General features: G+C 39.4%; 1 protein-coding gene across 1 annotated transcript; it reads right to left on the bottom strand.

The window, feature by feature from the left end:
* Positions 1-2,092: 2,092 nt before the first annotated feature.
* LOC124641607 (beta-1,3-galactosyltransferase 5-like) lies at positions 2,093-15,160 on the bottom strand. The gene is made up of 6 exons (XM_047179753.1): positions 15,026-15,160; positions 12,943-13,120; positions 8,585-8,768; positions 8,064-8,283; positions 7,602-7,724; positions 2,093-2,599 (listed from the first exon to the last, which is right to left on the bottom strand). Exons 1-6 carry the CDS (start codon positions 15,084-15,086, stop codon positions 2,280-2,282), a joined length of 1,086 nt encoding a protein of 361 aa, XP_047035709.1. The 5' UTR covers positions 15,087-15,160; the 3' UTR covers positions 2,093-2,279.
* Between the last annotated feature and the right edge of the window lie 983 nt (positions 15,161-16,143).

The following is a 16,143-nucleotide window of genomic DNA, read 5'->3' as shown; positions in this document are numbered from 1 at the left end:
GCTTAAGAGAAAAACCTCGTTGCTCAAAAATCTTAGAACGTGGTTCAATTTGAGCACCAGATTCCTATTCAGTGTTGCTATGTTCAAAGTCGAAATTGTGTTAATGATAGCCAAGGAAAAGAAGAATGGGTTTCTATCATTCAATAGAAATTGAGACTTTAATTACTTTTAATGTTAACGTTAAAACAGTTGGGAAAATAATATTGGGAAACTATGAGTACATATTCAAACGAAGGAGGCGCAATTAATCATCGACTTTGGTTAGAAATAGTGATTAGTCACTAGCGTTTTCCCTGCGATTTTCCCAACAGTGAACGAGCAAACAAATGTTTCCTCTGTATTACTCAATACTCAATACTCAATAACTTTATTGCATTCCATAATGTGTACAGGCTGGTGGGTAAAATTAAAAGAAACAATTATGGACCCTGTCGGCCACAGCAAAGTTAGTTTTTAGAGGAGAGGACGAAGAGCGCTTTTTAAATATAATAATATTGAATTAAATGTAGAAAATCTTATTATATTTAGATATTTGAGTAGGTATTATTTCTGTGTAGATTTATTTACATTTTACTTATTTATTATTTATTAAATTTATATTCGTTTATTTATATATTATTAATTCATATTATAAATATTCTATATTATGTATTAATCGTTATTAATTATTTTATTTATTTATATTTATTTATAAATTAGCTGTAGTTTTTTTTATTTATGACTCAATAGTAAGAATTTAATTAAAGGTATTGCACGGTAAGTAAGGTAAATAAATTGATATATTAAGTACTGCTTGTTTATTCCAGTTATCCTAGTTTCCCTAGTTGTATTTATCTTTGAAATATTCGTCAATTGTGTAGTAGCTTTTATCTAAGAGAAATCGTTTTAGTTTATTGGTAAATATATTATTTGATTCAATGTTTTTTATGTATTCTGGTAATTTATTGTAGATTTTAATGGACGTAACAAACGCACTAGAGGAATGCATATTTAATCGTGAGGTAGGTAGGTATTTAGGTATATTAGCATAGAAATATAGATAACTTCTTATCTGTAAAAGAAAAACAAAATATTTACTAGAAACGTTTATTTTTTAATCTTACAATAAAATATACACGTACCTAATGACTGTTTATCGACACACAAAATTGAAAGTACACATTCATCTCCCGAGCCATTTCCCAACTATGTTGTGGTTGGCTTCCAGTCTAACCGGATGCAGCTGAGTACCAGTGCTTGACAAGGAGCGACTGCCTACCTGACCTCCTCAACCCAGTTTTCCGAGCAACCTAATACTCCTTAGTTAAACTGGTGTCAGACTTACTGGCTTCTGACTACCCGTAGCGACTGCCGAATATGTTCAAATGACAGCCGTTCATTGAAAGTACATATTGTAGGACATTTATAAAATAACTCCCTGTTACCCGCAATATATGTAGAATCAGTATTTTTCCATACTTAACAAATTAAAAACATTGTCTATTTAGTTCTATTTATCAGTTACATAGCCTTCGTCGTAATACACTACACCTATTTACAGTTTTTCAGGTACATGAAGTAAGTACTTAAGTCTATAAGGCCTCAAAATTCAATCATAAATTCATTATTCTTACTAAGTATCAACTTTGTCTGCCTATCTGTCGCGCTTTCACAGATAATCTAGGGTCTAAAAAAGGACATGTTTGCTCTCTAGTTAATAAAAAATATACTATTTACAAAAATACTCACCTTATGCGTTTATTACACAGAAATATAAATTATTATTATTTACATCTTATATCAATTCTTATATTAAGTCATATAAAAATACCCGTCAAAATTAAATGCGTTGTCTTATAACTAGGCAGATTTAAATTAATTCATAATTAGGTACAATGGATATTCCGTCTCTCCTTTTTGCTCATCTTATACATTATGACGGCAATTGTTTAGCACATAAATAATATTATACATTAATTCAGGTTATTTAATAATTGTAGTAAATTATTTACCCAGTTCCAACAAATACTTGTCAATTTGTGGTTCAAATTACTGAAAAATACCTGGAACCAAGCTACAGGTTTTTGCCGCGCATGTTTTGTTGGGTATCTAGTGTAAAACCCCATTAATTTTATTACTCTAAGGCACTTCTTCAATCAAACATTAATAATTCAGCCTTTTTAACCCACATTCATTGCATATACCACAACTTTGATGCAAGACCATTAGCCTCTATGCCATCAAGACAAATTCAAAACCACTCACAAAATAGACTATCAAAATTTTTCAAAAGACCATCTTCAATACAACACCACATCACTATAATCTCCCAAATACGACTCAAAGAACCAACACTCATTAGTTCCATTACCCCGGTCTACTAGTCTTTTCAGTCTACTCCACGATGAGACCATCTCGTCCGGGCTCAAACTGTGGATAGACGCGAACTCCCAGTAGAGGCAGCTGGTCTTCAGCCAGGGTTTGTAGGGAGACAGTCTCCTGTCGTGAGTGAGGACCAGCCCCAACTGCTTGTGGGCTACTAGGTATGTGAAGTAGACGTCTTCTAGATTCACTATTGGTATGTTGTAGGCTTTTTTTAGGATTGCTTCTATGTAGTCTCCTGGAAACAATACATATTTGCGTATAAGAAGGAATAATTTGAGTTTATCTTTGGACTTGGACTATATACCTATTCAATTTATTGTCTAAGTTTTTTGAGACTCTTCTTGTAGCTATAGACCCCAAATATATCATATAGAGCAAGAATGTGGATGTATGTACATATTTATATGGAGGTAGTGGAATACTAAAGAAACAATGAGTGGATTACGTTAACGTTTAGCAAATAATGTTATTTGTGAGATGAAGGTAGATTTCAGAGTATGAAAAAATTACAATGTTACACCGACTATAGTTGAACTTGGAATAAGTAATAATAATCATAATAATCTTCCACGCCGATTTCGGCAACGGCGACCACTTCGACCCTAATGGCGTGCGTGTGCTCTCATGTGGCTGGAGTATCCAATTTTGTGCGTGAAAGTCCGCGCACACTGCGGACATGTCAGGGTACCAGCCACAAAGTTGTAGTTGATAGCTACAGGTGGTCGAGCTTTCAACTCATCTCGTTTGGCATCCAACTCAGAAAGTCGGCGTGCTTCAAAGTCAAAGACTTTGGCTTTAACGCGGCTTCTCCAGTCTCTGCGGTTGGATGCCAGATTCTCCCACTGAGACGGGTCAATGGAACAGCTTTTCATGTGACGCTTCAGCACATCCTTGTATCGCAGCAGCTGTCCGCCACGTTTCCGCTTGCCCTCCTGCAACTCGGAGTAGAGGATGCGCTTGGCCACTCTAGTATCCGGCATGCGCAGTACATGCCCGCACCAACGAAGCTGTCTCCTCATGAGGTATGCTTCAATGCCACCTACATTGGCTTTCCTCAACACTTCTGTGTTACGCACACGATCAAACCAACGGATATTTAATATTTTGCGCAGACATTTGGGGTGGAAGCGGTCTAGTTGCTTGATGTGGCGTCGGTACGGTGTCCATGTTTCCGCTGAGTAGAGTATACAAGGCAACACAACTGCCATATACACAGAAACCTTTGTGGATATCTTTAGGTCATGGGAGCTGAAGACCTTCTTGTCGAATTTGCCGAAAGCAGCGGCTGCAGCACCAATTCTGCTATTGATTTCGGCGTCAAGGTCGCACTTTGCTGTTATAGTGCTCCCCAAATATCGAAATTTATCGACCTGCTTCAGGACATCTTCACCAAGCATAATGGTCAGTTCTTGACGTCCGTGATTGTCTGAAGACATTACTTCTGTCTTTTTGATGCTGATTTTTAGACCAAATGTACAGCACTGCTTGTGAAGGTTCGTGACTAGCTGTTGCAGGACTTCAGGGGATTCAGCCACGAAACAGAGGTCATCTGCATACATAATGTCCTGTATATGTGCATAGGACACCTTTGTGGTCGCCTTGAGTCTATTCAGGTTGAAAAGTTTGCCGTCAGTCCGATAACGAATACGAACTCCTTCAGGAGAAGAATTCAATACTTCCCGGACTACAACTGCGAAATATAATGCAAACAATGTGGGAGCCAGGACACAACCTTGCTTCACTCCACAGGTGACGGAGAAGAAGCTCGATTGGTCATCTTCAACCGCTACACAACATTGCATGTCATCGTGCAGGAGTCGCAGGAGTCTTATGAACTTCTCTGTACACCCCAACTTTCTCAGTACCTTCCAGAGGGCCTCGCGAGGGACGCAGTCAAAGGCTTTTTCCAGATCAATAAAGCAGAGATACAAGTGCTGTCCCTGCTCTCTACTTTTTTCCTGGAGTTGACGGGCTGCGAATATTGCCTCACAAGTTCCTCTGTCTGGTCTGAAACCAAATTGGGTTTCCGGCAGAATCTTTTCAGAGAGGTTCCTGAGGCGGTTTAGAAGTACTCTCGCGAAGACTTTTCCAGAGACAGAGAGCAGTGAAATACCGCGGTAAGAACCACATTCCGACCGGTCGCCTTTGTTCTTATAGAGAGCCCTGACGCGTGATAACTTAAAAGTTTCAGGAACTTGTTCTTTCTCCCACATAAGCACAAACATTTCCCAGACGCGCGAATGCAGTTCCTCGCCGCCGTACTTCAGAAGCTCACCTGGTATAAGGTCTAGGCCAACCGCACGCTGATTTTGCTGTTGTTTGATGGCACAAAGCACCTCATGTTTAGACAAGGCATCATCCAATTCTTCTGCTATTTGAAGTTGAGGCAAACTGTCTATGTAGTGTAGATCGGCTGTTCGATCTACATTAAGTAGATTATTGAAGTGTTCTGCCCAACGATCTAACACTTCATTTTTGCTTTTCAGCAGACTTTTACCATCCAGCGACTTCAGTGGTACCTTTATGAAGTTGGTGGTACCCAGGAGATTGCGAATTTCGCTATAGAAATCACCGAGCTGATTACTATCAGCAAGCGACTGGATGTATTGAGCCTTGTCTTGCCACCATTTATCTTTAGTGTGTCTCGTGAGTTTACGCAACTCACGGTCACTCTCTCTTATAAGTGCGCTGTTATTACTGCGCCTGAGAAGGTCTCGGTGTTTGGCAATAGCTTCAGAAAGAACTTCGTCGTTCTCATCAAACCAGTCTTGCTTGCGTTTATTTTTTAGCCCTATGGTGTTAATGGCTACGTCAAGAATGGACGACGATAAAGCGTTCCAGTCTGCATCAATATCACCGGTATTTTGATGAGAGTGTATATCACATGCCAGCGTTTCAGCGTATTTGCTTCGGGGTCCCGGATGTTTGAGTTTCTCAATGTTTATGTTCTGAGGCTTTTTCCTGCTAGCCCTGAATGGTCGCCGAAGGCAAAGACGCAGTTTGGTGACAATTGGTCTATGGTCCGTCCAGCAATGAGCACCGCGCATAACACGAGTGACTAGGACCTGAGAGATGTCTCGCTGCCTCGTGATGGCATAGTCAATGAGGTGCCAGTGCTTAGAACGTGGGTGCATCCACGTAGTTTTGTGCTTAGCAGCAAGGCGAAACATGGTGTTTGTGATTGCAAGTTGGAATTGAGCACATAAACTAAGCAGCAACTGGCCATTAGAGTTGATGTTGCCTACCCCATGTCTACCCAAAACTTTAGGCCACGCTTCATAATCTTGACCAACTCTAGCATTGAAGTCTCCTAACAAGAGAATCTTTTCTCTGTTCGGTATTTTATGGAGACATTGTGTAAGTTCTTCATAAAATTTATCCTTGATGTCGTCAGAACTACCTAGCGTCGGTGCATAGACACTGATAACATTAAGGAAATTGTCACCGTCTAAGTGAAGGCGCAATGTGGTTATACGGTCCGAGATGTGGATTGGACATTCTTGCAGTGTCTTCACAAGATTATTCTTGATCACAAAACCAACTCCCGACCTTCTTGGTTCTGTTGCAGCAGTGCCCTTCCAGTAGAAAGTGTAGCCACCGCCATGCTCGGCTAGCTCGCCCTCATCGGCAAGGTGGGTTTCGCTTACAGCAGCTATATCAATGTTGTAGCGGCGGAGTTCTCGAGCAACTGTGGCTGTTTTCCGTTCTGGGCAGGCGTTTGTCTCGCGGTCGAGAAGGGTGCGAACATTCCATGCACCAAAAGTCAGTAAAGGTGTTTTACGTTTATTACTGTTGTTGTGTCGACCACGAATAAAAAGATGCGGAAGCAGCCGTGGTTACTGCTATCCAAAGAGTGTTTGGGGTGAGCATTTTTTTAGGGCACCTTTTCTAGCCCCCTCCCAGGCTGAGCAAGGAAAGCAGTGCTCCCCTAAAAAGGGCTGCTTTGTCGCTCTGGGTGCTGCCGGATTCCCTCTGTCCCCCCAGCTCAAAGAGAAAACGACCACGGCATGTACTCACACCCCCAGAGCCGCTAGTGTGCAGGTCTCAGACAAAGCTCAGGTTGCATCAGCCCGAACCTCTCTACCTCAACCTATCGCCACTAGTCTTCGCCAAATCGGGGTCCATTATACGGAAGCAGTCAGATGCGCAGGATATATTACAGTGCTCAAACATACGCGCAAACGCAAGAGCACTCTCTCGTCTAACATCCCTTTATCCGATGGAACGGTGAACCGCTACGATCGGAGAGATGTTAGATGCAGCAGTTTGACATACGATAACACGATCCCTATCGCTGCCTCTAGGCCTTCCTGCGATGCCTCGGTGTCTTGCCACCAGTGGTGGTCTGCTATTTAGCCAAGACACAATTTCGGGGGATTTCCGATCAGGCTTGGGAGATGTTGTTACCAAGCGCCGGCGCCGACGGTAGCCGCCGCGCTACTGACGGCGCTCGCCGCCGTGCGACACTGTGCACGACACTGTGGCGCCCTCCAGCGGACACGCCAGGTACTGTGGAGAGCCTGCTGGCGCACACGTCCGGCGCCGGCGGTGACCGCCGCGCTACTGACGGCGCTCGCCGCCGTGCTCGACACTGCACGACACTGTGGCGCCCTCCAGCGGACACGCCAGGTACTGTGGAGAGCCTGCTGGCGCACACGTCCGGCGCCGGCGGTGACCGCCGCGCTACTGACGGCGCTCGCCGCCGTGCTCGACACTGCACGACACTGTGGCGCCCTCCAGCGGACACGCCAGGTACTGTGGAGAGCCTGCTGGCGCACACGTCCGGCGCCGGCGGTGACCGCCGCGCTACTGACGGCGCTCGCCGCCGTGCTCGACACTGCACGACACTGTGGCGCCCTCCAGCGGACACGCCAGGTACTGTGGAGAGCCTGCTGGCGCACACGTCCGGCGCCGGCGGTGACCGCCGCGCTACTGACGGCGCTCGCCGCCGTGCTCGACACTGCACGACACTGTGGCGCCCTCCAGCGGACACGCCAGGTACTGTGGAGAGCCTGCTGGCGCACACGTCCGGCGCCGGCGGTGACCGCCGCGCTACTGACGGCGCTCGCCGCCGTGCTCGACACTGCACGACACTGTGGCGCCCTCCAGCGGACACGCCAGGTACTGTGGAGAGCCTGCTGGCGCACACGTCCGGCGCTGGCGGTGACCGCCGCGCTACTGACCAAACTTGGAATAAGAACAGGAGGATGAAAATACAACATAATTAAAATACTAACCACTAATGAGGTATCCAGTGCCGCTGAGATATTTGGAGACGCGGTCATCACTGAGCAGCCAGCGCGGGATGAACCACTTGCTGTACTCGCTCCTGTTCAACTGAGTGCCGTTTATACTGTAGCCTGCAATACAGAAGTAATAACATTGAGATTTAGGTGATAGGTTTTTGTTGTAAGCTTTGAAAATAGTAGATTCTATATTAAATGTCTCGTAAAAATATTAGATTGTTTCAGTTTGGGTCCGTTAAATCTCGATGTATCCAATTTTTCCATGAGTAGATTGTTTGTCTTTTTAGGAAACTTTCTCAACTGCGATCACATCTTCCGTCAAAAAATATGAATAAACATTACTGCGTTAGCTTGAGGCGTCAAATTTTAATGACTAACTTTATAAAATGCAGAGTTATTTAGCCTTTGCTGTAAATCTTTTGTTAGTACAGACACACATGATTAATATCTTACCAAGTAAACTCGCATCACCATTCTCCTTAATCACCTTTTTCAACATCCACGGATTGACGAGCACGTCGTCATCAGTCTTGAACATGAACTGCGCCTGAGGACAGCGGCGGAGGGTCCACTTCATCATCAGAGCAGTCTTCAGCGTCAGGTTTTGGTAATGGTCGTGGAAATCGAAGACGATCAAGTCTCCGAACTGTTTTGCTTCTATGTATGAGTCTACCTGGAATGAAAGTCGTTATGTGTTAGTTTAAGAATAATTGAGTCTAGGTGCTTCGAATATGTTTTCTACGATTGAGCAGATATTACATAGCTATACTAACAATTATAATTTTTATTTAATCAACGGGGATACATGTAATTGGAGACTAGGTACTGAGAAACTCGTAGTTAATACAAGAAATCTGTATTATGTATGAAGATTTTATAAGTGAATATCTTTGTATAAGAAACCTATCATGTTACAAACAAATATACCCATAGCATAAAGCAGGCAACACTACCATTAAAAGAAGACCCCTCACCAGCTGATCATCCACATCGTTCCCGATGAGTCCCATCACGAAGTACGTAGGCTGATGCTTGGCCCAGGTATCCCGCACGGCCTGGCGATTCGCAAGGTTGTGGGGAGAACTGGTGACCAGCACCACGACTGGCACCTCGTCCAGGCTCTCGCAGGGCGTCCATGATGGCTCTATCAGGGTTTGGCTGGAAAACCAAGGGTTTGTTGAGTTATTTCGATTGTTCTAGAATTTGGGGGAAGGTTAAACTGCTATCCTGTTAATGGAGGTATAACCACAGATTATATAATAGTTACTACGTAACAGATAAATCACTCCATACAAAAAAGTCCATACCTACTGTTATAAGCACCTACAAGTTCCCCAACTACCTACAAATTCCTAGCTGCGTTATAAAATGAACCTTAAAAGCTCAAGCGCTCGATTGTTATTGTAATGCGCACAGTTCAGTGACCGCAACCGTGCCGTCGCCGTGCTTAGGGTTGCTTCTTACAATGTATTAATATTTAAGTAGGAAAACAAAGTTACGCTTATTTTAAGATAGCCTTTTTTAAAACTGAGTTTTTAAATAAAAAGTAATATCAAGAATATTTTTCTTTAGTTAACTATTGTATTGCCTACTAAAATGGAGTATGGGTACATATTACTAAATATTACCTAATACGTAAGCATAGGTAAGTACTTAAGTAAAGCTTTCGTCAAAATCAAAGGCGGTTTCCAACTATTTTTCGAGCACAAGTGCCATACCCCATATGGTACAACTCCGTCGAGTGTTGATACATACCTAAAATTGGTTTCTGCGTAGCGAAACACGTAATGTTCCGAGTCGTCATTAAGTTGGACCAGAACTATACCTACTTACACTCGAGATGTGTTTTGAGCTACAAAACTCACAATACAGTTCATATAACTAAGTAGGTATCTAAAGTAAAATAAGTACCTAATGATCTCTGTTGTTAAAATCATAAAGTAGATAAGTATTAATTTATTTAAAAAAAAATAGAATTACTAGATAAGTTCATACATATAAAATGTTTCTAAATCTTACAATAGTCGCATATAAACCAACACAACTCAAAATAATCCATCAGTTTGTTAGGTACCTTAAACAACCTAATAAAAACCAACAGCATAACGTACCACGAAATAAAAATAATAACATTGGAGCGCGCGCGGCGCGTGTGACTGTTGTGCGCCCTGAGCCGCGTGGGGCTACCGGTAACCCAGCGAGCGGTAGGCATTTATAGCGCGCAAGTACGTCGAGTGACAGAGGCCTGGTATAACCTTTGTCACCCGGGAATAGTGTAGCTTACATACACTGAAAGATTTTTTCAAAAATTAGTTATTTAGGAGGTACTTTAGAAACCTTTAAAGTACAAATACACAAAACAATTTCAAATAAAACAATCCCTAACAGTATTTTAAAACCGCGATTAGCAATCGCGTTGTCCGTTTGGGGCATACACGGTCATAGAAAGATAGGGGACACGTTATGTTTACTTACTCAGAACTAAAATGCTATCGATGATAAAATATACGGAATACCTTATCTTATTGTAGCGTCATCAGTAAATTGTTGTGTACGAGTGTCAATGAATAATTTGTTGAGATTACCATTTCGACAGTAACGTGAATCACACGTACCCCGAATTGTTAATTATTTCCTCAAAATATTCGATTAGATAAAATAACTAGACGATAACGAAGGTACAGGTTTATCATTTTATAGGACCTACTTCCCGTACCCGGAAAAAATATAGTGTCTATGTCACCTAAGTATAGTGTAGCTCTCCAACTGTGAAATATTTTTGCAAATCGGTTAGGTAGTTTCGGAGCCTTTAAAGTACAAACTAACAAACATTATTCTTCTATAAATAGAGAAGTATATATATAGATTATAACTAACAGATTAGATACCGGTGTATTTTCTTTTCCATGACTATTCGTGTAATTGAATTACTTATGAAAATTAAAATATTGATAACTATTACTAATAAATGATTCACCTAAACTATCGTATTAAAAAAACACTTGAATTTTACGATAACAGATAATATTAAATGGTATGTAGGTACCTATTTATTATTTCCATTTTTAGTTTTAGATTGTAATTAACCTAGCTCATATAATTAGTGTGTATGAGGCAAGAGAGAGGAGGTCAGATAGGCAGTCGCTTCTTGTAAAGCACTGGTACTCAGCTGAATCCGGTTAGACTGGAAGCCGACCCCAACATAGTTGGGGAAAGGCTCGGGAGACGATGATAAGAATAGAGAGTACCTATTCAAAAAGTAAACTTTCTTTTAGATGTTACCGTTAAACAGTAGACCCAATACAAAACAGTTGGCGAATTGTTTGAAAATCATGAATGTCAATTATATCTGAAAATACTAACAATTTTACAAGCCTTTGTTCAACTTTAATGAATAATTTCAGATATAACCGCGTCCTTTCAGAGAATAATCTTTTCGTTTTCTTTACCAATCAATAAATTGGGATTTAAATCTACTTCAGCGGGATTGTTCGAAAGAGTTACTGCGACCCTGGTACATACAAGGCCTATGACGGAACACGACAGTTTTTAGTCAGAAAAGTTTGACACTCCCTCACCGCTGCTAACCCACAGCGGGAGGAGTCATTTGATGATTTTTAACGTCGTTAAAAAAAATCTACTTGTACTTAATATACAATAACTATAAATTCTATTAACAAAACCACATATGAAAATGAAATAAATAATACAGTAAAATCAGTAATAGAATGGCTAAATAACAATAATTTAAAAATAAATCTAGAAAAGACTAAAATAATGCACTTCAGCCAAAAATCAGCTGCGCCAGACATTAACATCACATACCAAGGGACAGCTATCAATAAAGCTGATACTACAAAATTTTTAGGTATTATTATTGATAGAAGTCTTAACTGGAAAGCTCATACAGAAGACCTCAATAAGAGAATCAGCTCCTCATCCTATGCTCTCTATAGACTCTCTCGAGTTATAACTAAAGAAGCGCTCTGCACGGCCTATCACGGTATTGTTGGTTCAGTCCTCAGGTTCGGAATTATATATTGGGGAAATTCAACAAATAGAGAGATCATTTTCAAGTCACAGAAACGATGCATCAGAGCTATGTTTGGGTTAAAAACCACAGATAGCTGCAAACCATTTTTCATTGAACACAAAATATTGACTCTGCCATCACTTTTCATATACGAAGTAGCAAATTTTGTTCGGACCAATCCACATATTTTTAAAAAACAATCGGACATTGTAATTCGTAACCGTAGGAAAAATGATTGCCTCAGTATAGTGAGTTCAAAAACTACCCTGAAGAATAAAAGTGTTTTCTGTTTGGCGCCCAAAATCTATAACAAAGTACCCAAAGCAATAAAACAAATGCCAGATACAATGTTTAAAAAAAATCTTAAAAGGTATTTAATAAATAAGTGCTACTATAGCATACAAGAATTTTTAAGTGAGTGATACACACATATTTTATATTTTAAATTCTCTTTAGTGATTGTTTTTATTTTGAGTCTTTTCTTTAATTACTTACATATTTTAATATTGTTTTTTTTTTTTATATAGAGTCAATTTTAATATCTTAAGCTAGCTTAAGAACCATTTGAAATTTTGTACGCCATCATAAGGCAAAACATAAGTTGATACTACTTATAACACCTATGCTTTGTACCATGTTTTACAAAATAAAGTATCTTTATCTTTATCTTTAATATTATGAAGCTGATTTGTTGTTCTTTGAACGAGCTAAGAATCTCAGATATTAGTAAACATTTAGTAATCTGTGCTAGTGGTCCGTATTGTCATCTCGAGTCGTTGCCAATGTTTAAACGATGCGATCAAATGTTTATTATTATGCGTGCAGTACTTCCTCTTCCCGAAACTAAGGTACTTACATCATCATCATCTGTCGAGCCTTTTCCAAACTATGTTGGGGTTGGCTTCCAGTCTAACCGCATGCAACTGAGTACCAGAATTTTACAAGGAGCGACGGCCTATCCGACCTCCTCAACCCAATTATTCGGCCAATAAAATATCTACTAATTGGTAAGACTGGTGTCAGACTTACTGGCTTTTGACAGCCTGTAATGACTGCCAAAGATTTTCATGACAGCCGGGACCTGCAGTTCAACGTGCCATCCGAAACACAATAGTAGATATCGATTTTTGACACTTATGCGAATATAGGACATTAAATTAAAAAAAAAAACTACTTACACGGATTTTATGGGATTATGGTTTGTGATAAAGGATCCAAAACACCGGGATTAAATAATATGAATATAGCCGCGATAAAATCCGTTCAAGTAGTTTTATTTAAACTGTAGTAGGTACTTACATATTGGATAAATAATGATGCAAGCTCCGGTTTCTCCTGTAGTGGTCGAGGGCGTGTTCTAGAGGAGGTGGCACCATCAGGGTCTGACTGGTCTGCTCCGCAAACCACCATATTGTGGGCCACAGCACCAGTAATGACACCAGGAGCGGCAGAAACAGGAACGGGCTCTTACGGCGACCTGGAAATGACGGTAAATGTGTCGTCGTAGTTTACATTTTCATCGAAATTACTAAGGAAGTACCTAATCTATTGGTTATCGTTATAAATCGTTCATCACATGGTGTCACCCACCCATAGTTGTACAAATAAACGTTTTGTTTGCTGTGGCCAAAGAAGCTTATCGATGACTATCTGTTATCACTGGCCATATTCGCGCCCTTTTGTTTTATTTGTCTTTTTTTTTGGCCAGTAAGGCGGTCTCTTTGGTTTCGAACGCATTATTTATGGTAAACGCACATCTATAGGCTAGCGAAAAACAAACGAAGTTTTGGAAGGCCTCTCACGCACAGCCGAAAACTTCGAACGTTCGAAAAAATAATTCATATAATTTCCTTTACACCTGTCATACACAACTCTCTCACTCTCTCAACTTTTCACAAAATCGGCAATTTCTGTGATTCTTCCAGTCTGCTAGATTTCCAAAGCGCGTAAGAACAAAGTTTTGTAAGATTTCATATAGGTACCTACTCCAAGCATTCTAAAATTTGTTTCGTTTTCTTTATGTAAAGAATTCATAATAAATTCATTGTGCATTGACCGTTCAGTGTTCTTGTCATGAATAAACAAAGGTTAGTCGATTAATCACCAACAAATATGTACGATACAACGCGTTATTGTTTCATTATCATCTGCCTAGCCTTTTCTCAAGTGAAAGGTCTGGTATGCTAATTAGATGCAGCTGAGTAGGTACCAGTGTTTTACATAGAGCGAGAGTAAATATTTTGAAGATAGCTTGTTTGATTGGTTGGTTTGGAACTGCTTAGTGTCAGATAGCCCATTTTTTAAGAAAGATGAGGTACAGATTTATCTATTTTCTATAAGAAAGTTTTCACGAAAAACGACTATTTTATAATGACCGATATAAAAATTATGATAGTAATTATCCCACCTTCTGATTACCTGCGGAATCACTTTCATATTACCACATTATTAATAACCTTTACCTAATTCCACAAAATATAAGTACAAAGTACAAGTCCACTTCTAAGTAACTTTTTCCTGTTTGCGATACTCCCGAAAACTACTGAACGATTTTTTATCGCGAATACTTAGATAAACTGATTTGAAAAGGTATTTTTTTTTTTTTAATGTAAAGTATATGTAAGTATAATTTGTGAACTTCCGCAGTGGGCCGCTCATGCATTACCTTATCAATTACTAAACCTTCCTAAAGATAGAATATCAGACATACACCAGAATATTAGATTTGAAAATCCTTCAAAAATATATATGACATTTTGAGTAAACGACATTCAATTTTACTACACGTAATCAATTAGCTATTATGAACGATAATACAACTTTTAAATAGATTAAACTTAACCATGTTACGTTACGACAGACGGGCGGGTAAATAGATACACAAAGATATGATAAAATTATAATCTGCTATCTATTAAACATACAAATAATAGTAATCAATCGCAACATATGTATATAGGTACCTACGTAATTACCGAACAACAGCATAAAAGTTTTATTTTTCAAGAAAATAAGTATTAAGTCAGCTTAGGTAAATAAAATTGGGGCTAGTTTGATTACTTAAATATTATATATGGTACCTAAATAGTACAATTCAGGTCTTTAAGCATTCACCGCACCAAAAAAAAAACATAGGTACTTTTACGAGCAAACCTGACGCACTGAACTTTTATTTATATGAGAAACTTTTTATCACCATACTAATAAGGTAATTTTTAGGTCTACTCCTCAACCCTCCCTGAAAATGTAAATTATTTTAACACTTGTCCTTGCAATGAGCTTTTTAGGAAAAGTCCAAACTGGGGCAGCGAAGTTTTAAGAGATAGTAGCACAATTTTATTTTCTTTTTGTTTTCAAAATAAAAAGCTTAAAAAAAACTTACCAATTAACTTAATAAGGACCAAAAACTTCCGCACAATAATCCTGGTAGCCAGTTGGAACATAATAAGTCAATTAAACGCGCGAATTTATAACTGCGCCTGTCATGGCCGCCGCCAACGCGCTCCAATACCAAACACGGACTGTACGGGGCCGATAAAATGTCGCGAGGGACGCCCGATATCTAAATATTAGTTTTATTATGAAAATTAATCTTAGTATTTGGTAAGGTAAGGTAAGTGATTGATATAATGTCATCTTTATTGTTTTGTAAATTGTACCTATAGGTACATATTTTTAGGAAAATGTTAACTTGACATGAGTAGTGTGAGAGACTCATTTTCACGTTAGTGTGGATCAACGGGGATAATAAATATATTTATTTGGGAATGCGGTTAAAAATAGTTATAAACTTAACATGGAAAAGTAAAGAAATGCTCTGTTTTTTTTTACTTTTTATTATATTTCAAGACTTGATTTTGACATCGTAATCAAAGCGAATATTCCGTCTCTCTAATCCAAACATTATATAGATTTCAATTAAGAAAATAATATTAAAAAAACAACATTCGATTGCTTTTTATTAAACGGTTTTATTTAGCTCACCCAGTTTGTTTTATTCATTCTTGGGTCAAATTTAGTAATTCAAATTTCACCCTCTTCCTGTCAACCGATTAATCTGAAATTTTGTATACACCTTTAATTCCGATGACAATACAATATAGTAATATCAATAACATTGTAAATCCAATATGGCCGCCGGCACAAAATGGCGGATAACGTAGATTTTATCAATCCCATCAATATGGGTATCAAATGAAAGGGCTCAACAAGCAGAATACAATATACTATAAAAAATTGAAATCCAAGATGGCGGCCGCTACAAAATGGCGGATAACGTACGTTTTATCAATCCCATCAATATGGGTATCAAATGAAAGTTCTCAACCAGTAGAATACAATGTACTATATAAAATTAAAATCCAAGATGGCGGCCTCTACAAAATGGCGGATAACTTAGGTTTTATCAATCCCATCAACATGGGTATCAAATGAAAGGTCTCAACAAGTAGAATACAATTTACTATGCAAAATTGAAATCTAAGATGGCGGATAACGTAG

The sequence above is a fragment of the Helicoverpa zea genome, chromosome 22 (assembly GCF_022581195.2).
Source record: "Helicoverpa zea isolate HzStark_Cry1AcR chromosome 22, ilHelZeax1.1, whole genome shotgun sequence".
In the NCBI taxonomy this organism is placed as follows: Eukaryota; Metazoa; Arthropoda; class Insecta; order Lepidoptera; family Noctuidae; genus Helicoverpa; species Helicoverpa zea.
The sequence above is the reverse complement of the archived record's forward strand: the minus strand, read 5'-3'. Positions and strand labels throughout refer to the sequence as shown.